This window comes from Lacerta agilis, chromosome 6 (assembly GCF_009819535.1).
Source record: "Lacerta agilis isolate rLacAgi1 chromosome 6, rLacAgi1.pri, whole genome shotgun sequence".
In the NCBI taxonomy this organism is placed as follows: Eukaryota; Metazoa; Chordata; class Lepidosauria; order Squamata; family Lacertidae; genus Lacerta; species Lacerta agilis.
Window position 1 is genome coordinate 5,676,156 of NC_046317.1, and position 24,063 is coordinate 5,700,218.

A 24,063-nucleotide genomic window follows, 5' to 3' on the forward strand; every position below is an offset into this window, starting at 1 on the left:
CTTTCCGTTTGTATCGCCTGTGCGCCATGCGTCATGATGCACGCCCCCGCCCCTGGGGGGTGCCTTCAGATCTGGCACCCTGGGTGCCGCGGAGGCGTCCTCCGCCACTGTGGGAAGTCATTTTCTTTTTACCAGTCTACCACCAATTGCACCCCTCCATGCCATATCCCACACTGTTCCAGCCGACACGGAGGAAGCCTCCTTGCCACCTGGGATGGCAAACGGAGGCACCCCCTGGGGGCTGGGCGTCGTAGCATTGCGTCGTGATGGAGTGCGCACACGCGAAATGTCACACATGCGCACTCCATCTGGGCCGGCGCTGCCGCTTCCGGAGCGATGTTGCAAGCCCGCCGAGTGAAAAGGCGGCTTGTGGGGAGCTGCCGATAGCGTGCAGCAGCCCCACAAGCCGCCTTTTCACTCGGCAGGCTTGCAACGTCACTGCAGAAGCGGCAGCACCGGCCCAGATGGAGTGTGCACGTGTGACATTTCGCATGCGCACTCTGTCTGGGCCAGCACTGCTGCTTCCGCAGCAGCTCCAGCAGCAGGGGTGGGGCAGCCCCATAGTGGCGCCGGCGGGCGGGCCCCGCACGTGCCGCAGAGCGGAGCGGCCTCACTCCACGGCTTGCTTGCAGGCTGCTGAGTAGGTTTGCAAGCAGGCTGCGGGGCGAGGCTGCCTCGCTCCACGGCTTGCTTGGGGCCCGCCGGCGGGGCAGGGCAGGGCCGGCCCAGGTGTCACCCTCCCTCCCATGGAACCCGGACGGCCCGCCCCCACTGCCCCCTCTTGCGGCGTCGCTGGTTCCAGCTCTCATGTTAAATGTTTGTGGGGCTGCATTGAGTAAGAGGAATCAGCAAAAATGAAGTGCCTTGCCTTGTGCAAGTAGAAATCCTTTTGATAGAGCAAGGCCACCATTGGAGCTAACCCTCCCTGTGCAATAAATATGAATGAGCAATTTAAGGGTTATTGCAAGCTGTTCACCACTGTTTTTGGAAATTGGATATCCTCTTATACATTCACCTATCAGAGAGTCACCCTTCCCCTTGTTCGTTCGTTTGTGTATCTGTCTGTCTGTCTGTCTGTCTGTCTCTCTCTCACCACCAGTTATTTGGGAAAAAAATCAAAGCAATTGCTATGCTGTCTGTCTTCACTCTTTCTGCTATTGTGCACGAATACGTCTTGGCCGTTTGCTTTGGTTACTTCTATCCGGTCGTGTTCTGCTTCTTCATGTGTTTTGGAAGTAAGTACCAAATACAGTGGACCCTCCGGATACAAACCTCCCAGGGATCTGTATTTACTCTGAAAAGTCTGTATCCAGAGGCACTGCTTCTGAGCATGGCGCAATAGAGTGCTTTTACGCACGCGCACAGCGTGATAGAGCACTTCTGTGCATGTGGGAAGTGCGCTTTTGCACATGTGCACATGTCGAAACCCGGAAATATACACTTCCGGGTTTGCCGCATCCACAACCCAAAATTACGTTACCCAAAGGTAACGTAAACCGAGGTACCACTGTATACCTTCTAGCAGCAGCAGTTTCTGAAAATACTGAGTTTTGGCTTTTAGCTGCCATCGGTACTTAATGTTCTAAGATGCAGGAGGTTTGTGTTCCAGCCTGCCCTAGTATTTGCACCCTCAAACCCAGAAGCCTCTTCTGACCCCAATTAAATATCAATTTTCTGAGACGGATCATGGCCATAGTAGGAGGGAGGGCTTCCTTGGCTTGGCTGAGGACTAAGTACTGCTAATGCTCCAAACTGTAATTTGTGACTTTCTCAAAGTCTCACGAGATGATCAATAACATGCATTTTGAGTGCATTTTAATTTTCTTCCGTCAGTGGTTTTCAACTTCATTCTCCATGACCGTCGGAAAGGTCCCATTTGGAATGTGATCCTGTGGATTACGCTCCTCCTTGGCCAGGGTATCATATTTTGCCTTCACATTTGGGAATGGTATGCCCATAAGCACTGCCCTTTGAAAAATGTGAGTATTCCGCTTGTCAATGGAAGTAATAGGAACAGAGCTGAGCTGCTATTCTGGACTATTCATTCAAGGCCTAAGATGTGAATGTGAAATTCGAAAACTCCTTCCAGATTTTTAGAAGGTTGCATTCTGCCCAGAATAGATACCGTAGAATATGGAATTCTAACAGGAATAACAAGCAGCAGGGTCAGCACAAGACCTTTGAAACTTCCTCCATGTCTTTTTATATGAATACTGTAAAGCTCTGAGCTAGTTTCTGTCCTTCTGGAGAGATGAAAGCCAAGGGTTCTTACAGGATGGAAGGGGGCAGTAAAGAAGGAGGGAGAGGAAGGTAATGGAAAAGAGTGAAAGGCCTTAGCGGAGCATAGTGGTTCCTTTGGTCTACTTGCTGTGTTCTGTGATTCAACTGCCAGCTTTGGATCTCCTGGGTTCAAACAGAGAGAATTCACTACATCTTTGCCCCATTTAAGATGCAGTGCCCACTGCCTTTCCTCATTTAATATGTAGTTCCAAATCAGCCCACATGCACATGCATAAGCCCCTGGGGCTGCTTCTTGGACAGTTGAGGCCTCATAGTAGCTGGAGCCAAGTAGGATTGTTGTTTCAGGATTGCAGACACCTTAGCAGTTCTGCTTGACCTGGAAAACCTGCCATTCTGAGAGATAAAGCGTCTGGGTGAAGCTGCCCCAAAGATAAGCCAATCTGGGGGGTCTTATAGGGAAAGGCAAGCCTTTTCCCGCCCCCACCCCACTTCTATTTGCCTAAATTGGCTACTGCAAGTTGGATGGCCGCCCAGGCTTGAGAGACGGCAAGTCCTTAGGTCCTCTGTAAAACACTTTGGTTTCATCACTGGCATTTGATCACATGGCTAACAGATAACTCTACAGAAGTGAAATTGCCCAGCATTTCCTGCCTAACGTTACTGTTCCTCTTATGTTTTATAGCCCACTTTTCTTGACTATGTGAAACCGCGTTCCTGGACTTGCCATCTTAAGGTCTGACACCCCCCGCATCAAGGCCAGAAGATGCTTGTCTTTTAAACAATGACAACAAGTTGGGCTAGGGTGTTAAAATGACTGCAGTCTTTTTAAAGGGAAACTGTCTTTAGTTATGGCAAATGATGGGATTTTGTCACTCAAGGCAGCTAGGACTGCAGGTGGCTTGGCAGATGGTTCTCTTTCCTTTGGCATCTCTAACCTGAGCCATTTCCATGCTAGTCATGAAACCTACTGAAAGGTTGGTGAAGGAATTTCCGGTGAAGTTTTTTGCCTATTGCAAGCAGTACTTTATGGGTTACTAACTGTCTGAAACTGTCTGAAAGTACAGTTGTACCTTGGTTTAAGAACAGCTTAGTTTAAGAACTTGGATTAAGAACGCTGCAAACCCGGAAGTAGGTGTTTTGGTTTGTGAACTTTGCCTTGAAATAAGAACATGTTTCGCTTTCTATTGAGAGTGTTACATTTGTAAATCGAGTCCCCCGCTGCTATGGGAAAGCACTCCTTGGTTTAAGAAGGCTTTGGTTTAAGAACGGACTTCCGGAATGGATTAAGTTCGTAAACTAAGGTACCACTGTATTGGGATTGGGGTTAGGCTTGCCTGTTTGACCGTAACCGTCCTTCCGAATTGCCTTTTGAAACGGGACACTTGCTCAGTATTTGTATGCATTCTTTTGCTCAGGGGTCAGTAAACTTTTTCAGCAGGGGGCCGGTCCACTGTCCCTCAGACCTTGTGGGGGCCCAGACTATATTTTTTGGGGGGGAATAATGAATGAATTCCCATGCCCCGCAAATAACTCAGAGATGCATTTTAAATGAAAGCACACATTCTACTCATGTATCTACGCTGATTCCCGGACAGCCTGCGAGCTGGATTTAGAAGGCTATTGGACCGGATCTGGCCCCCAGGCCTTAGCTTGCCTACCCATGCTTTTGCTTGTTGCTACAGCACAATATGTGATGGAGCCAGTGGTCCACAAACACTGACTTTGCTTTTTATTTACTGTCACCAGCCAAAATCCTTTCCTCCTCACTCCCAAGTATAGGCAGAGGCTTTCAGGGAGATGCAGGGCTATTTGCATTGGGGTGTGGAAAAGGTAAGGAGAGTGGGAGAGAGACTCACGAAAGGTACATTGTAACTTTTTGCCTTGTTTTCAAGCTTTATTTCCTCCTCTCTCCCTTTTGAATAAATTTTCACTGGGTGAAGTGTACCATTTTGGTGTAGGATCTTCCTTTGGATACTTGGCCTCTTAATAATATGAGCAGTAAAGGTTGTTACCAGGCTTACTTTGCCCTTTGGCTTCTGATCCAGTAAAACAGGCAGCATTAAATTAATTAGGTACCACAATTAAGGATGCAACTTAAATTGCAAACATGTTGCACTGTGAGTAACTTGCACTGTCTCTGCCACGGATGGCTACTTGCTGCTTTCTTGTGGGCAGCAACGCAATGCCACAGTAGCCCATGGTCCGGAAGCCTCGGTGCACACATGGGACAGTTTTCTATACCAAAAGTGGGTGCTGTCTGCTACTAAGGGCTGCATCATTCCCATTTTAACCAGAACCAGTGTCTTCAGGAGTTCCTACTCTCTAGCTAAGGACCCAAGCGGACCTGAAGCTGTTTATACAATTACCGGTAGTTCTTTTGAAAATAAATAGCATGTGTGGAGCCCCAATGTGGATTGGAATTGTGGCATAGGGCTGAGGAGCTTTAACAATAGGCTCCCAGTTTTCATCAGGGGGACCCCCAAAGTGCTATGTGGATTAAATTTCTATAAGCAGTGACATGCTGCCCTTTGCTACATGTCCAGTTTTAAAGTTTTTGCATTCCTCACTGATGATTACTGTAGCGATTTGGAGGGCGAATGCAGTTTGTGCTGAAGAATCTAGAGAGTGTGTTGACTTGAAATGATCATACTGCTCCACTTTACACGCTGGTTTACTCTGTGAGATAGCCTTCTGTGGGTGCTGTGCTTAGAGCTACAGAAGAAAGGACTGTGTCATTGTGAAAAACAATACCCCTATATTGCTGACTACTCTCTGTGTAGTCTATAATCTGGAGCTTTTCTCTCAGCTGCCTTAAAGTGCATTTCTGACATGTTCTAATAGTGCAAAGGAGTTGTGGGGAGAAGGCTATATACTAGCATAGGCACATACTATAGGAGAGATGGAAGTTTTTGTGTCCTTCAGCTGCTGTCCGTTGTATTATCCTAAATATGGTGTCCTAGTAAATTCTAGGTGCTGGCAGCTTTTCTCTTGTCATCTAACTACAGCAAAAAATAAAAAGAAATTTAATTCTGATTTATACTGCAGAAAACAGCTTACGTGGTAAGTGTGCTAATTTTATTCAGTACTTTGACATGACCCAAGTGTATCACCATTTAGCTAAGCCGTGTGTTCCAGGTTTATTTGACTAAGGTGGGTGTGTCATTGTTGTTTAGTCGTTTAGTTGTGTCCGACTCTTCATGACCCCAAGGACCAGAGCATGCCAGGCACTCCTGTCTTCCACTGCCTCCCGCAATTTGGTCAGACTCATGTTGGTAGCTTCGAGAACACTGTCCAACCATCTCGTCCTCTGTCACCCCTTTCTCCTTGTGCCCTCCATCTTTCCCAACATCAGGGTCTTCTCTTCTCATGAGGTGGCCAAAGTATTGGAGCCTCAACTTCAGGATCTGTCCTTCCAGTGAACACTCAGGGCTGATTTCCTTAAGAATGGATAGGTTTCATCTTCTTCTTGCAGTCCATGGGACTCTCAAGAGTCTCCTCCAGCACCATAATTCAAAAGCATAAACTCTTCAGCGATCAGCCTTCTTTATGGTCCAGCTCTCACTTCCATACATTACTACTGGGAAAACCATAGCTTTAACTATGCGGACCTTTGTCGGCAAGGTGATGTCTCTGCTTTTTAAGATGTCGTCTAGGTTTGTCATTGCTTTTCTCCCAAGAAGCAGGCGTCTTCTAATTTCGTGATTGCTGTCACCATCTGCAGTGATCATGGAACCCAGGAAAGTAAAATCTCTTACTGCCTCCATTTCTTCCCCTTCTATTTGCCAGGAGGTGATGGGACCAGTGGCTATGATCTTAATTTTTTTGATGTTGAACTTCATACCATATTTTGCGCTCTCCTCTTTCACCCTCATTAAAAGGTTCTTTAATTCCTCCTCACTTTCTGCCATCAAGTTTGTGTCATCAGCATATCTGAGGTTGTTGATATTTCTTCCGGCAATCTTAATTCCGGTTTGGGATTCATCCAGCCCAGCCTTTCGCATGATGAATTCTGCATATAAGTTAAATAAGCAGGGAGACAATATACAGCCTTGTTGTACTCCTTGCTACCAACCTATCATGCAATTGCAGAGCAATGTGGAAAGCTTCTTATGGGGTGGGGTGGGGTTGTCAACCTGTGGGTCTACCAAAGACTCTGTGCTGTCAAGGTACAAAACAAGCAGAAGCAGCAACAAAGGGACTTGTGGCACCTTGAAAAGTCTGGCACGCTGAAGCTTTCGTGGGCTGAAAGCCCGGTCCAGAAGGGAAACAGAGAATATTGTACCTCCTTCCCATTCCCCTCCTTCCAATGAAGTTGTAGCCTTTGAAAATGAGAGAGGGTGGGTGGGTGGGGGAGAAGAAGAAAGGGTCAACGGTAAAGGGGCTACTTTACAAAAGCTCCCCGCCCCCCAGCCAAGAACCTTGTGCCAAACGCTTGAACCGCATGGAGAGAGGGAGCAACGCAGGTTAATAAAGCTCACCAACACAGCCACGAGCTAGCTGGGAACTGCTAGCTCGCAACCCTCCCTGCATAACACGTTGGAGCCGGGTCGATAGCGATTTGTAGTATTTTCCATGAGCTTTCACTCCAGACCAGCAGAAACTCTCGAAACATAATAATCGCAGCAAAGGGCTGGCGCTGGTTTCAGTAGTGCTTTTTGATAGGACGAAAGGGCTTACTATAAACGGGGACCTGACTTCAAAGGGAGAGCTCCGCAAAGCCCCTTACTTTTTAAAAGGTTTAAATCGATCTTGCACACACTTACTTGAGAGCAAGCCCCATTGAAATCAATGGCGCTTACTTCTGAGTAGGCATGCGTATTGTTGCACTTCGAGCGGGCTCGCTCGAAGGGAGAGGATGCGGCGCAAAGCGAAGTCCTGCCCGTCACTGCGCACTTTGGTGGGACGAGCAGCGACTCCTTCGCCAAGGACAGTGGAGGGGGCTCCGGAGGGGGCTCCGCCTCTTCCCTGGCTCCCTCCAGAACGCTCCAGAACGTGTTGTCCTTTGGTAGGTAAGATCGGTAGGACCGAAAGTTCCCCCTGCGTGATTTAGTCCATCATTCTGTTTCCAAAGGGGGCAGCGACGTATCCTGTTCCGACCTCCTCCTCCGGCTTCGTCTCCTCTTTCTCCTACCTGCCCTGACGAAGGCAGAGCAGGACCCAAGCCATATAGCGCTCCCCTCCGCGTGCGGAGCTGCTAAAGACGCGAGGAGGAGAGAGAGACACTGAGACGCAGGTAGGCGCTCCGGGGACGGTGGTGATGGGACTCGGACTGGGGCGAAGGGCAATGGGCGGTGAAGGGCTGGGAGAGGGGGCTCAGGTACCCCTCCTGAATCTCCCCGGTCACCGTCGAGAGGGAGCGATGGCGTGCGGGGAGAGGAGAAGGAGCGAAGGGAGCCTGTTGGTCCCTTCCTCCTCCTCTCCTTTCTGTGCGTAAAGGCTGAGCCCACCGGGTTCCAAACTGGAGTGGGAACCATCGTTTTCTAACTTGGATGAAATAGAAAACTATGGTTATTTGGACGATTTCAGCTTGGGCAAAGGGCTGTGTAGTTGGGCAAAAGGCTTGCTAATGTCTTTGCTTATTAAGCAAGGATCATCAGAACTGGCGGCCAAAAGGTGCTGTGTATGTGTGATTTATCCCTCTAAACTGACATATCACCTTAAAGGCAAGGACGGCAAGTGATGAAATCTTATCGTTATGGAAGATCTCCTTTGGCTCTATTAAAGGAACAAAGATCGGGTCAGAGAACGTTTCCTGCAACTTTAACTTCCATTAATAACCAACCAAAACAAGTCTTTTGAAAGATACAGTACAAGTTTAAGGCAACTTTTTAACCATACATCCTGAGATGTTGTTAGACTACAAGTCCCATCATTAACTAACTTCAGTAAGTTTTCTCCTCTGCAGTGCGTTAGCCTGACACCATGGTGGGTGAAGAAAATATCTCCGTAAGGAATCGCCGATCAACTTATGAGACTGCAGAAGAGAAAGAAGACTTGTCAAAGAGGCTTGAAGCAGATTGGTCTTTCCCACAGTCCCACAGACTTGTCAAAGAGGCTTGAAGCAGACTGGTCTTTCCCACAATCAATCAATGGTGAGATTTCATCAGTAACTGCAGAAATCTTATCTGATTAATTATAAGAATTTATCAGTGGATTTATTTTGAATCTGCAAGTGAACAAAGGTTCTGAAGTAAATATGAATCCTTCCTCAGTTGTTAAATAATGAATTGTTTCCAGTGTTCACCATGTTCAGTGGGTTTACTCTGAATAAAACTTTGTTGACTACAGTCCAGTGCGTGTATCTTGGTGGTGCAGTTCAACGTGTTACTCAGCCAGTTCTGAGCATGTTTGCCTTGTGCTAATAACTTGGCCTTGGCACTGTATTTGTTCCCTGACTAGTTTTCTTTTAGCTGTGCTCCAAATTTGTGAAGCCAGGGGAGGGGATTCTAGAGAATTAGTATGACCTGACTAGGATACGTATCTATACCTCAATTATCCGTGTTTTGTTTCAACAGCTACCAGATATTTGCCTCAAGATGTGAATACTGGCGTTCATTGCTAAGCATGTTTACTCAAATTCAAGCTGGGTGTGAAACTGCCTTCTACTGAGTTGGAACAGCAGTTCAACTGACCCAGTACTACTTACTTAGTACTCTTCGTAGCTCTACGGGCCACCAAGTCTTTGTGTGTGCAGAATGAGGTCCACTTGCCCAACGAGACTTTACAACATACAGTTCAATCACAGATATGATTTCTTACATCTATTCTCATCTCCCCAGCATAATTTTCTACTGTTCAGAGAAGGAATGTTGGAGACCGCTTCCCTAGCTTGACCCTTCCGGGGAGGAGGAAGAGCAAGACAGTATAGATTTACAACAGGGGTTTGAGGGAGGTCACAGTTCAGAGGCAGATGAGGGGGACAGATGGGAAATCATGGGAGAGCCAGAACAACACCCAGCTGACAGGTTGTTATTAGAAAGCATTCCAGACCTTCCATCTCCCAGAACCTTGTGAGCCTTAAAAATAGGAGAGCAAAGAGCAAAAAGACTAGCAGCACCTGTAGGAGAGACGATGAGAATGACGAATGAGGAAGTGGGAGAGACGGAGGGTGGGGTGGAGATTCACTCGGGACAATGCCATTATCCAAGAGGCTGGGTTCTATAGCCTCTCTCTGTAAATACTGAATAAAAAGCAGATGGTAAGAAACATTCCTTTGTCTTTATACATTCCTGGGCAACCAGCCGTAAGTCACTGGCAGCAGCTTGACACCTTGCTCAGAAAATTTATATCGTCCCTCATAGACGAAAGAAGAGTGGCAGGTGAAGATGATGGACTTTGCGGAATTGGCAAAGCTGACAGGAAAAATCCGAAACCAACGTGATCAAGCTTTCCAAAAAGACTGGAGTAAATTTTTACAATACTTGAAGGACCATTGTAAGAAATTAACAACACTAGCAGGGTTGTAAGAAGAATTGTAACAATAATTGTCACTACCCTTTTATATTTATTTAAAAATTGTGATATTCTGAATGAGTGAAATGAAAAATGGAAAATGTATAAATGCTATGATACCTGAGCAAGAACGTTGAATACCTGGAGTAGGCTTTGCTATCAAAAACGATCTTATGAAGCTTTTGTCAGAAGTTCCTACTGGCATTAACGAGCGACTTTCCTTTGAATAAAACTCGCCAAAAACCAACAGGCTTCTATTCTAAGCACTTATGCACCAAACTGGATGCTGATGAAGACATTAAATATATTTTTTTAACTCTCAACTGGATACCATCTTATCAGACACGCCTCAGAAGGATAAAATCGCCTTCCTGGGTTATTTTAATGCAAGAGTTGGGTGAGATTTTGATCTGTGGCCTGGAGCTATTGGGAAAGAAGGAATTGGCAACAGCAACCAGAACGGAATCTTACTTTTGACTCTTAAGACGATGTCCATGGAAGACAATCTTACTCATCTATGAGTGATTGCCAAAGAAGAGAAGGTCAGGTGGGGTCAGGTGGGGTGGGTTAAAGTCTAACAATTTAACAACCAGAAAACTGTTTTCTATAGAAATAGATTCAGTAACCATTAGTGTGAATGCCATCGACCCAAAGCAAAGTGGGAAAGTGCTAGAATAGAATGCAGAGTGTGAGGGATCCTATTCCCCCCCCCTTCAATACTTCCACAACAGAGACACTCCCTAGGTTTCACTGACAATGAGGATGAATCCTTCAGTGTTCATACGGGAGTTGTTTCAGGGCTCTACGTTTGAAAACCTCTTGCCACCTATGGGATCTCCCTACCAGGGTTCCCAACTACTGCAGTTTGCCTTCCCTTTAGGCAAATAAGTGGCACACTTGGCTTCACTGTCCAGCCCTCTGTATGACAGGAGAAGAAGCAAACAGTTTCCTCTTCCACAGGAAAGCTTTGTTCTCTCCTCTTAGTCACATCTCTTAAGGTACGGATACACTGCTAGAGTCAACGAACGTTTAAGCACATTTAACTTTATTAGGTAACTTGAAAACATGGATGTCTCGGGTTATTACTGGTACAAATCTTCTTCTCGTGTAATTCAGCTTTGTTATAATATTTCCTGCATCCCTTTAGCAATGGTAATGACCTTTCCTCCCATTCCCCAAAGGCTAACCTCTCCTTTTCTCTCTCTCTAACCCTCCACCCCCAACTGCCAAACCCCCAACTGACTTTCAACGGTTGTTCCCCCTCCTTTTAGAACGCCAACTAGCTCCGCCTCCCAGGGAACACCTACCTAACATGGGAGTGATAGGTTAACCCATGATGGACCTGAATCATCAGCAGGCATTATTCCGCCACACCATCGACCCAAAGCAAAGTGGGAAAGTGCTAGAATAGAATGCAGAGGTCCCATCTTTACTACCTGGAGGTGAAGTCACCTCTTGATGTCTCTCAAAAGTAGGTGATGACACTAAAAGACATAAGATGCATCAATGTATTCCATGCCTACAGCAAGGAGAAATTGCTCTTGCATCGTTGTTCCAGGTGAGTGTCCCTGCTGCAGCCCTCTTGAGCTTGGAGATAAAGAGGGATATGTAGAAATGACCTTTCATAGGCGTATGGTGCTTGGAGTGTCTTGTATGCACAGTGGAACATAAATAAGGAGCCTCTTTCCTCCTGCCTCTTGGAACTATGCCCATCAGGACCTGCTGAAGAGGAGGGCATCACTTGGGCACATTTCTGGCAATTCTTCCCTGTTACAAGTGTCTTAACAGTGGCTACCCATCCTGTTTGCACATGTCTGCAGAGCTTGTTGCAACAATTAGTTAATAATTGTTTCAATAATTAAGACCTACCTTTGGCATTGTATGTGATGCAGGAATAAATGATGTTCCATGATGTGTTTGACAGTGCCAATCATACGTTTTTTGGAGGACTTGGTGCTAATTGCTGAGGCAGCTGGATTTCGGACTCTTGTGAAAGACAGCCCCCAATACCCAGAGGCAGAGGAAGAGGAGGAAAGGACAGCAAAGAAAACTAAAATTGAGCTTTACACTCTTATATAAATCTGCACACAAAAAACAAGTGCTAAACTTGGTGCTATTTTACCTATCACTCTGTATAAGGAAAAGTATAATTCAAATGCTTTTTAGCAACTAAAGTTTTTAATTTTAGGAGGGAGGGGAAAAACACTTTTTCCCTTACAGGGTATGTGGGGATGGTGAACCTCCAGCCTGTGGAACAATCTTTGCCCATTAGGGGTCCAATGTGGCTTGCAAGGCCATTTCATGATTCAGGAAGGGCTTTGCATGAAAGCTCCCTGCTTTGTTTTAGCAAGGGATTCCAATGCAAACCTCTTCCTGATTTAGGAGATGGTTGGCATTGCAATCTTGCCCAAAGGAAGGGCATTCAAACAACTCAGTGCTACCCTTTGAACCTCCAAAATCCAGAAGTTTTCAAACGGAACGAGAGAGCTTTCAAACAGCCCAGTTTGAACCTGTATGAACCTTCAGATTGCAAAGCTCATCCCTGTGGTTTGTGGTTCCGAAATCACTTTTTGAAAGCAAAGCATCACCTGATATCATAGTAATGACAGGTCATGAGCATTAAGTGTAATGAGCAGTAACCAAGCCCATCTTTTCATCTTAAGCGATCTGTATTTATTGAATCTTGTGATGCCATAACTAACCAAGGATTTCACAACCAGTATGCTCCAGGCATTGTGTTTTTGATTTTTCAAAAGTGCGTGCTATCAGAGGACTCAGAGTGATAAAGGAAAAACAATTTATATGCGTTGTATGTGCAATATAACATTTTGTCACCAGCTGGAGACGTGGAGTCCTGTTTTTCCTATACCTGTTTTAAATTTACAATGCTTTAAACTGAAACACTTATTTGATGTTTCTACATCCAGCCAGAGTTTAATGATCTAGTGTATTTTTATTGTTTACTTGATATTTAGTGTTTGATGGCTGGGGTCCCACACTTGGAGGAGAAAACAGTTGATTGAGCTCTTAGGTGGGGTGCAAGAAGCTCAGACCACACCAATACATGTGAAAGGAAACAGTTATAGCTTCACAGAACACGGGAAGATAAAAAACCTCCAGTCATAGCATTCTATAGTATATGTGACCTTTATGTCATATGGCAACATACATCATGCCAAGTTCTGGGGCATGCACGTTGTGATCAACAATGGATTCTTCAGCATGCTCTTGCATGATTAACTTGAAGGCAACTGCACTTTGATACTCCTTGTTTTGTCATACATTGCTTAAGCAAGCATTGCCCAAGTTATCATCCTAGTTTCTACACTTGCCTTATATAGCAAGCTCAATAGTTCACATAGCAAGTTCTTCACTTAGCAAGCTGGCGGTTTAAGCAGAACCTCAGGCATTCCTGCCACTTTCCTACATGCTTACTTAGAGCTCAGCAAAACCAAGCTAAAGGGGATTTCATCCATAAAAAGGATTTTTCATTTTTCTTTTATTAATATGAATGTTCCCTTCACTAGTTTGGCTGGAATTTTGTTCAACATGTGCTCACTAAATTGATGGAAAGGTCAAGTGTTTCTTCTTGGTAATGACCTAGAACAAAATAGATTATGGATTATGCAATTTGTTTAGTGCTTTATTTCCGATGGATCTGGAAGAAGATTACTTACCTACCAGAACATTCTGTCCTGTGCTTCTTGCCCTCACCTAAGTTAGGCAATGGACTGTGTAGTCTTGCATTACAGAGTTTCTGTTACATGTTTAAATTATAGATACATGACATATAGCATATAGTACTCTCTGGGTTGCTGGTGTAGATGCATTAGAGAACCTCATTCCTAGCACACATGCCGCTGGCCAGTTCAGTTTCTGGAGAAATTTCCTCTTCTTCCGTTAATTTGGTTTAAATAAAATAAACTATCCAAGTTTTGAGTGCAACAATAATTAGAAACCAGAGTTTGAAGCTCATTGACTAATCTAAATTAAATGGGATGCCAAGTTATCTCCTGAACTCCTGGTCCCAAACTATTGATAATTGCACATGGAAGGAAGGGCTTTCGATCAGAAGTCCAGGTGCCCCTCAGCAGGAATGGGTAGGAGGGCCCTTGAACACAGCAGAGCAGGCTTTCCTCAAGTAAATGAAGTAATATTCTAAAGGAGGAGGCCCCCAAAACACCACTGGGTGGAAGTTCAGTGTAGGGCTAAGTGGACTGTTGTGCCGATTCCATGCAAACAAAGGAATAGTTGCTATTTTTATGGGGCAAGATTAGCACTGATGCAACTTTACTTGCTGGTATGAATTAGTGATGCTAGCAGCAGACAAGGCCCAAAAGCAGGGTGGATAAAAATCAATGATTTTAAAAAATAATAATCGGATTTTTTAAAAAATTAAATCGGATTTTTTTTATTTAAATCGGATTTTTTAAAATAAAATGCTTTTTGGTGAAAATATATTACCATCCAAAGGTTATTCAATCATGAAATAAAGATTAGTTTTAATAATTATGTAGAATAAGGCTGTATATGTTTAATTTTTTTTGGTAAATAAATTCCATTAATCCATTCACAATGTCATTTATGCTCTTCCAGAGGTTTTTGTATGATTATTGGGCACTTTCTCTGCCTACAAGATATTATCACAGATGCTTGGTTTACTTTTGCAGTTCTCAAAACTGAATTTGACTCAGCAGAGATCACATGCCTCTTCTTCACAGCAAAATGTTATATAACATGAACAGAGTTGAGAAAAAGACCTTAATCCTATTGTTCTACAAACCTATGAATACAGAATCAACCCCTTCAGTGTTAAGTTTCAAGAAGTTCAGTGAATAGAATAGAAACAATTTTTCTGATTGTTTGGAGTGGAATGGATCTAATAAATCTATTTAAATTGTTATTATTAAGGTAATGATTATTTTTCTCCTTCCTAAGTACAACAGAAAAGTTGTCCAAATATGAATGATTAACCTATTAAACTGGGGATAAAAAAAACTATTATGAAAAGTTGTTATTCTAAAAATCTTCATCTACTTGCATATTAAAGTTATACCAGCAAGAATTAGTCTTTATGTAGAAAACTGTGATTTAAATCAAGCCTTACTGACTAGTGATTTAAATCGTGATTTAAATGAAATCCACCCTGCCAAAAAGTGATGTGAGCAGAACTTTGGGCCCATTTCATGGTAGGTCAAGCATGGAGACTGCAGAAGAGTAAAGACAAAGCCAATGCCAAGTATGATGGGAGTTGTCCTTTGGCAACATCTGGAGGACCAAAGGTTCCCCCTGCGTGATTTAGTCCACCGTTCTGTTTCCAAAGGGGCCAGCGACGTATCCTGTTCCCACCTCCTCCTCCGGCTTCGTCTCCTCTTTCTCCTACCTGCCCTGACGACGGCAGAGGAGCACCCACGCCATATAGCGCTCCCCTCCACATGCAGAGCTGCAAAAGACGCAAGGGGGAGAGAGACACGGAGACGCAGGTAGGCGCTCCGGGGACGGTGGTGATGGGTCTCGGACTGGGGCGAAGGGCGAGGGGCGGTGAAGGGCTAGGAGAGGGGGCTCAGGTACCCCTCCTGAATCTCCCCGGTCGCCGTCGAGAGGGAGCGATGGCATGCGGGGAGAGGAGAAGGAGCGAAGGGAGCCTGTTGGTCCCTTCCTCTTCCTTCTCCTCCTCCTCCTCTCCTTTCCGTGCGTAAAGGCTGAGCCCACCGGGTTCCAAACTGGGAACCATCGTTTTCTAACTTGGATGAAATAGAAAACTATGGTTATTTGGACGATTTCTGGTTTAATTACAGCTTGGGCAAAGGGCTGTGTAAGCAAGGATAATCAGAGCTGGCGACAAAAAAGTGCTGTGTGTGTGATTTATCCCTCTAAACTGACATATCACCTTAAACGCAAGGGCTGCAAGTGGTGAAATCTTACCTTTATGGAAGATTTCCTTTGGTGGCATTAAAGGAACAAAGATCTGGTCAGAGAACATTGCCTGCAACTTTTACCTCCATAAATACTCAACCAGAACAAGTCTTTTGAAAGATACATCCTGAGATGTTGTTAGGCTACAAGTCCCATCATTAACTAGCTAGGAAGACCAGTAGTCAAAGATGATGGGAATTGTAGTCCAAGAACACCTGGGGTCCTAACGAAGATGGAGAGAGGCTGGTTCAGAGAGTGAAGGGAACAGTTTGTGGTTTTAAACAAACCCCATCCTCTACTTCCACAACTTTTATCAGTCTGAAGTGGTGTATTTATAAATGTTCTCTGGCAGCCAGGAAGCCTAGGGACTTGTTTTGTAAAAGAAAGAATGAGAGAGCACCGAGGTTCTTAGAATGATTATAATTATAATTATACATCATATAATAAAGAACGATAAGTGCATGGTCATCAAAAGCTGCTGAGGTACTTCATAAGAGTAAGTTTTCTCCTTTACAGTGCGTTAGCCTGACACCATGGTGGGTGAAGAAAATATCTCCGTAAGGAATCGCCGATCAACTTATGAGACTGCAGAAGAGAAAGAAGACTTGTCAAAGGGGCTTGAAGCAGACCGGTCTTTCCCACAGTCAAGCAATGGTGAGATTTCTTCTTATTCTTATTAAAAAAATTATTCAATTTTCTTTTTCTATTATTACATACATTTCATATCCATAGCATTTATATCACATCACCTCATACCTCCCCTCCTCGGCTTTCCCAACGCCCACTTCTGGTTTGTTTCCCTTTTAATAATATATATTTAATATATATTTTTCTGGTCGTCCTCCTCTAAAAGCCCTGTTTTTTTGAGGATCAGCTAAAAGTTTTGCAGCTTTTTTTGCAAAGGGAAAAGCCAAGTCCTGGGGCATGCACGTTGTGATCAACAATGGATTCTTAAGCATGTTCTTGCAGGATTAACGTGAAGGCAACTGCACTTTGATACTTCTTGTTTTGTCATACATTGCTTGAGCAAGCATTGCCCAAGTGCTGATAACATTCATCTTAGTTTCTACATTTGCCTAATATAGCAAGCTCAATAGCTCACATAGCAAGTTCTTCACTTATCAAGTTGGTGGTTTAAGCAGAACCTAAGGCATTCCTGGCACTTTCCTACACACTTACTTTGAGCTCAGCAAAACCAAGCTAAAGGGGATTTCATCCATTTATTTTTCATTAATTAATATGAAAGTTCCCTTCACTAGTTTGGCTGGAATTTTGTTTCAAGATGTGCCCAAATACAATTGCTGAATGCTTGTTTAATGACCGGAATTTCAAGAAGAACCATCTCTGCAATTCTGCAGAAACAAATTTGTTTCTGTTTTCAGAAAACCTTATTTCTATGCATTGTACACCCGTTTTGTCAAGTTGAATGTCTTGTGTGCACCGTCTCTGCCATCTTGCTCTCACTTGGCTAGTGAACTTGTGCCTGGGCTGTACCACTTGAGGGTGCAGGGGGCAAGCGGTGCATGGACGCTTGAATCATACAGATGCCCGGCAGGTGGCCAGGCTAGAATCCTTCTCCCTAGCACCTCATTTTTTAGTATTTGGGTAGATAAGTTTAAATGATCTGCCCCAATTAACTACGGTTTTAATGCACTCCAGGAAGGTAAGCCTTGGAAATTGGAATAGGTTTGCTTTTGGTCAGTAGCGAATGGCTAATACAGGTATATCTGGGCAGGTGAATAAGTGAAAGTTTTGAGGGCTAGTAACTTTTGTGGACTTATTTGCAGCACTGATATTAAAATGCTTTAAATTTCCAGTTTGCATACTTTTCCTGTGTTGTCTTTCATACTTGTGGACAACGTATACCCAGTATTTATTTTCCTCATTGTTTACAGTACGGTAACAATTTGGTTTTTCCTCTTAGGTCGTGTTGACGTTGACCATTTAGACACTCGGAAGATGCAACTTTTGGTGGAGGCTGAGGTAAACCTATCTGAATTGTAGTTAATATGAGTTGACAAGGAGGAATCCCTAGACAGCAGTAAACTCCCATCTGTGATGGAACTAAGCATTGTGTCGGCCTGTTAGAAATCCTAAATCCTGTAATTGGGAGTCATTGGGTCTGGGACTGCTGAAAGATTTCCTCAAATGCAAAAATCATAAACAATGCTCACTTTCCTGTGAGCTCTTTTAAATTGGAGAACTATCTAATCATGGTTCCTGAGGATATCAGATCTTGGGCTTCTGACTTTTTATTTTGTTTTATTAGAACCATTACAGTCCTTTGTACCTTTATTACCCCCCAACCCTTCAAATGTTCATGCTTTTCTCCGATGCCTTGGAAACCTGCAGCTGCTGTTGTAGGGCACAGGAGGCGGCTAGGCTGCTTTCCTCCTCTAGCCTGTTAGCAAGTGGGATGCTTAAGGAATTCATTCTGTGTGAATTCCAGTATGAATAACCTGATTGGGTTTGATCCCCGGAGGCACACTCCATTGTCTCATGAGACAGATGGATGGATGCCAACAATAACAACCTGATCTGCACCTCCTGGCCAGATTGAAACTTAAACTATCACTTTCCCATTCCTCAAATACTCCTGGACTTCTCAGGTTTCCTTAAATTTAATAGACTAAAAGGGTGTGTTTTGCATGGGGTTGGTATTTGACTATAAAATAAAAAACGAAACAAAAAGCCCCTGCAGAACAAATCAGTTTTCTGCTCATATTTCTGTCAGATATGTCGAGTGAATATATTTGTAACCAAGATGGGAGGCAGCTAGGCTAACAATTATTTTCTTAGAAAGGCTCTGCAGTTGGCTACTTAGCTTCCTCATTCTTGGGGAGCTGTTGATAGGTGGTTTAAACCAGGAATCGGGAACCAGATGTTGCTAGGAAGTCCCATGAGTGCTGACCAAAGGCCACACTGGCCATCACTTTGACTGGGGTCCAAGAATATGTAGTCAGTTGTCAGGAAATGAGACACGTTCATGATTTGTTGTTAGCATGGTGTTAGAAAGTCAGCCTTGCATTTGAAGGTAAAGAGTAACATGCCATTTTATCAGGCAAATTCCAGGCAATACTTAACAATCATATCTTAAGGTGTTCTCTTTTCCATTCCTTCCTCCCTCCAAATTTTACCAGCAAATGAAGCCAGCTTTCATGCAGCGGATCGAAAGCCACTTTACAGGACACGGAAAAGTTTTTGTTGCTAGAAAGTCTGCCTTGGAGTGAGTATGTTAATTAGATGGTAAATTTCACTGGTGCCCTTGCTGAAGTTAAAGTTGCCTTGATCCATTGGGTGGCTTATCTGCACATCTCGCTTCTCCCTTCCAGTAGATCCCATTCATTTTTATACTGTGTAGGCTGAAAGTAGGTATTCCTAACCTTTAGAAGTGTTCTAGTCAATTGCCTATTGCACATCCCAAATTCTAACTTGGATGTGGCTGGATTCTGTACTCACAGAGGCTGTTCTGTTCCGTAGAAACTGGTCTACAGAATAGAACAGGCATCCAAAAACACGGCCCTGACCAGTGGTCAGGGATGATGGGAATTGTAGTCCCAAAATAATCTGGAGGGCCAAGTTTGGGGATGCCTGGAATAGAATGTCTATTGCTGAGTAATCCAGACTCCTCATGGGTGGTCTGGTTCTCCAATAAAGTTTGTCCCTAACTTCTTTTATATACTGCCAAGACAGGTTTCCTCAACCACGGCCCTCCAGATGTTTTGACACTACAATTCCCACCATCCCTGACCACTGGTCCTGCTAGCTAGGGATCATGGGAGTTGTAGGCCAAAAACATCTGATAATTTCAAACCACACAGGCACAGGAAACTGGGTTTGCTGGCACAGTTGACCATTGGTGCCTGCAGTGCCTTGTCCCGGTTTTGATTTCAAACTTTACGGGCAAAGGAAAAGACTTGCCCAGATGTCATGGTTATGGCAGATGATTTGCAGTTGAATGCTTCCCTCCCCACCTGTCAGAATGGCTCATGGTGGTTGGGTTACCGAAACATTCAGCCTGCTGGTTGGAAACAGTCTGAGAATCTCTTTCTCCTGTACAGTGGCACTTCTTTCCACACTACCCTCTTAAAAAAGTGGTGAAGGTCTTTGTTGACAGGTGAATTTGTTGACAGAGAAATTAGACACTGAAAAAGAGTGATCCCATGTTACATTTGAAGGAGGAAAAGCAAATGGCCCAGGGAAGCCACAGCCATATCCTCCTGTGGAACTCTTCCTATCATATTCCTGTTGGTTTCGACTCCTACGTTTAACCACTGGATGTCCTGGAGTTTGTCCCCACCCCCCAAAATGTTCTAATGTACCTTACTTCTTATACTTATTTTCCTCAGTGAGCTATTTGAAGTGGAAGACATCCGGACCATACATCACGCGTTCATTGCTTTCTTCATCTTGATCATTCTAAGCACCTTCATAGTAGACTTTATTGATGAAGGAAGGTAGGAAAATGTTTAAGGGATGAGCTGGAGGTTTGTTTGTTTGTGTTTTGTTTTAGTGTTGACTTGAGACATTTCATACCTGAACCAATGTAAATGTATTGCTTTGCTTTTAGTTGAAATAGAACACCCATAGCAAGTATTGTATCAAAGTGCTTGTATTGGGGGAAAGACCAAGACCAAGTAAGGGATGATGTCTTCTTGCAGTGAAAAGATCAAAATTGTGGAAGTACAAGCTTTTGAAATGCACAAAAGTATTTCAAGCGTAGAGTCCTAAAGCTGTCTGTGTGTTTCATGGATGCCTGACTTTAGAGTTAACGTTAATCCTTGATTCTGTTTTTATTGGTGCTTTTTACTGTTCTGTGCATGTTCATATTTTACTGAATTTTGGGTTTTCTTTGTTTGTTTAAATACTACCATCACAAGGCAGCAAACTACAGTAATACCAGAATTCTGTGGAAGAGAAGCTAAAGGGTAGAAGAGGATGTATTTGTGCTTTAATAAAATTGGCATCGCTTTATCTGAACCATCAAGAGTCTGTGCATGGAAGGAGCCTGTGGCTGTGAGCACCCTAGACAATGAGAACATGCCCCCCCATCCATGGTTTGCTCATGCTTGTGTCTGCGGCTCTTCTGCATCTACAGCTGCAGTGCTATACATGCTCGCTAGCAAGCTCACTGGAACCAAGTGGGGCTTACTTCTGTGTGAGAACAGGCTGCAGGCTATGCCACAATAAATACAAGTTTCCCCACATGCGTGTGCTTATCCTAGGGGTCCTGGATCTCTGTAGGGGTTGTATCTGTCTGTATCTGTGTGTTTGCTTTCTGGCAGGCATAGACAAACTCCGGCCCTCCAGATGTTTTGAGACTACGATTCCCATCATCCCTGACCACTGCTCCTGTTAGCTAGGGATGATCGGAATTGGAGTTCCAAAACACCTGGAGGGCCGGAGTTTGCCTATGCTTCCTTTACAGTGTTCTGTGCAATATAAAACCTTAGGGTGTATACTTAAGTTCAGTATTTGTTTCATAAGATTTATACACTGCCTGATTCTAAAAGGAACCTCAAAGCGGTATATGAAAGATAAAACAAGAAAATCATGAGAAAAACACAACCATACTCTAAAACATACAAAGCTTAAATACTAAAACCGATTAAAATCACCTCAACTTTCATTATAGAATTCCTTAACTGTTACTGATTTCACCTGAAGGAATATATATTTTAACCCAAGTATATGATTTTAACTTTCTGTGTTGTATGAATCTCTTTTGAAGGTTGGTGCTGGAGTTTGATCTCCTGGTCTTCGCTTTTGGCAAATGTTCTGTCGTTGCTTCCACTTGGCTTTACATGTTCCTGTTCACCCTGACTGTGCCCTATGGGCTCTTCCTGCTTTGGGCCCAGGGCTACCATGGTTCCGCCCACAAGACAATCCGCTCCGCTTTCTTTGGGGGTCTCTTCATGATCTTCCAGATATTTGGGCTTGGAGTGGGTCCATCTTACATTGTCATTGCCTACCATTTACCACCAGCTTCTGCTGCCATAGTGATATTTGAGCAGGTGAGTTTCAGCTGGAGAGCTAGTTTCTTGTGGATGTAGATAAAGGTCATTTCACAAAGCTTAAATTAGCAAAATGCAGCTTTATAACAGGATTCGAGTCCTTAGCTAAGCTGTAATTTTGTGTAAACATTGCACTGTTGCTTCTGTCTGACTTGTGGTAATAGCAACGGTGACAAGTTTTCTTTTCCCCCCAAGAGATTGAGCCTAAGGGTGTTGGAAATGGTCAGATGCAAAAAGAAACTCTAGTAGGTACTTCTGTTTTCTGATACACTGATGGTTTAAACCACTAATAACTTGCTACAAACACCCTCCTTTTGAGCACGGTGGTGGAGAGTGTAATGCCAGTACAACTGGAACCATTTTTGGAGGATACTGATTATCTCAATCTCTTGCATTCTGGGTGCTGACCTGGCTTGAAACTGAATCTGCTTTGGTCTCACCTTCATCAAAAGAGGGGCAGAGGAGCTTTTGATGCTATTGACCATGGTATCCTTCTGGACTATCTCTCCTGTAATTGTCAAATCCATTTTGTCTGTTATTCCACTCCTTTAGGTGCGTCTGCTGATGAAAATCTACTCTTTTGTCAGGGAGAATACTCCTCGAATACTTTCCTTTACGCCACAGAAGACAAGTGAGTGACTGTTTTCTGCAATAATTGTACAGCTGTGGGGATTAAGGCTCCCTCCCTTCTTCCTGTACTGAGGGTTGGGTTCTGTGGCATGGAGACAATTCAAAGACCTGTTCTAGTTCAGAAGAATGTGTGTATGGGTCTCTCCATGTTTTGCAAAATTACCAGTACCACGCAACTTGTCAGTCTTCTAATGCTTACTGGGAGTACAGTTCTTACAAAGGATATAAGAGAATCCTGGGTTTAGTGGAACAGGGGGAAGTGCTCTGACAATAGGGGGTTCATTGGGGGGGATTAAACCTGGGGAGGACGAGAGGTAAGGGACTTGTCTTGCTCATTGTAAAAAAATATGTAGGATAAGAATGGCATAGAAGCCATCTCATTGGACTGAGAAATTGTAGAAATGCATTATTGGTAAACCCAAGCATTAATAAACAGTTTGAGACCCATAGAAAATAGGATGGAACCCTATAGGTTTATTTTTTAGTTTGTGGCATTATCTGGTACTAAACAACTCTCTCCCTTCTGCTTTTTCAGACACCGTCCAAGTTCCTAAAGTTTCCCAGTACCTGTATTTCCTCTTTGCTCCCACCCTTATTTACAGAGATGACTATCCCCGGTAATGTCAATGTAGTTGCTCCATTGTGACTTGGCAATTCTTATAGCCATTGTGATTGCAAGGTTGGACTGGATGCATGCTTCATAATGGAGGGCACAAGACACAGGTTGAGAACCTCAGGCCCAGGGGCAGGTGCGGTCCCCTGCAGTAGCGTAGCCTGGTGGGATCACAGGCATGGTTGCCCTGGGTGCAAAATTGTTATGGATGCAAAAGTTCAATACCTAGGGCAGCCTCAGTACAATTGCACACTTCTGTTGCTGGGATCCGTTGAAAACAGCTTCTTCATGCGAACCAGGAATGACCTCTCCAGACCATGGAACGACTCTTCTTATGTCTCCTGGGTGATGCGGACAGTATTAGGCAGTTGAATGTGCATGTATACTCCATCCGTTTCCCTCCCTCCCACCCAGCCCCTCCGCACGGCCCTGGGCAACCCACGCTACACCACTGGCCTCAGCCTCTCTATCGGTTGCTCCACTCACTTTTGTCTCTGGCCCTACCCACCGCTGGGTCTGTAACTTAAATCATGGTCATGAATATCAGTGGGTCGTCTCTGAGTAAAGATTACTGTAGTAGAAGACAACCATTTGTTTCTCTGAATTTTCCCAGACAGGCCTAGTAGGATCCAAAATGCATTGGCTCAGTGCACATCAGAACTTTTGAGCACATCAGAACTTTTTGCTTCTGGTTCCAATAACAGGTGCTGTTTCAGTGTATCTGAAGAAGTGTGCATGCACACGAAAGCTCATACAAAGAACAAACCTAATTGGTCTCTAAGGTGCTAAGGATGCGGGTGGCGCTGTGGGTTAAATCACAGAGCCTAGGGCTTGCTGATCAGAAGGTTGGCGGTTTGAATCCCCACGATGGGGTGAGCTCCTGTTGTTCAGTCCCAGCTCCTGCCCACCTAGCAGTTCGAAAGCACGTCAAAAGTGCAAGTAGATAAATAGGTACCGCTCTGGCGGGAAGGTAAACGGCATTTGCGTGCTCTGCTCTGGTTCGCCAAAAGTGGCTTTGTCATGCTGGCTACATGACCCGGAAGCTGTACGCCGGCTCCCTAAGCCAGTAACGCGAGATGAGCGCCGCAACCCCAGAGTCGGACACGACTGGACCTAATGGTCAGGGGTCCCTTTAAGGTGCTATTGGAAGGATTTTTTAAATTATGTTTTATTTTGTTTTGACTATAGCAGACCAAC

At 44.3% G+C, this 24,063-nt stretch overlaps 1 protein-coding gene across 2 annotated transcripts in view; it reads left to right on the top strand.

The window, feature by feature from the left end:
* The window catches only part of LOC117047999 (sterol O-acyltransferase 1-like), a 62,583-nt gene that overhangs the window by 29,936 nt on the left and 8,584 nt on the right, over window positions 1–24,063 (top strand). The window contains exons 3-8 of one of the 2 annotated variants that reach the window (XM_033151298.1): window positions 17,534–17,592; window positions 18,750–18,835; window positions 19,959–20,066; window positions 21,341–21,623; window positions 22,176–22,254; window positions 22,789–22,870. In XM_033151298.1, coding sequence (XP_033007189.1) covers window positions 17,534–17,592; window positions 18,750–18,835; window positions 19,959–20,066; window positions 21,341–21,623; window positions 22,176–22,254; window positions 22,789–22,870 — 697 coding nt within the window. Of the gene's footprint in view, window positions 1–1,099; window positions 1,236–1,833; window positions 1,980–2,923; window positions 3,309–17,533; window positions 17,593–18,749; window positions 18,836–19,958; window positions 20,067–21,340; window positions 21,624–22,175; window positions 22,255–22,788; window positions 22,871–24,063 lie in introns of those variants that run through there. The other variant, XM_033151299.1, reaches the window with a different exon arrangement.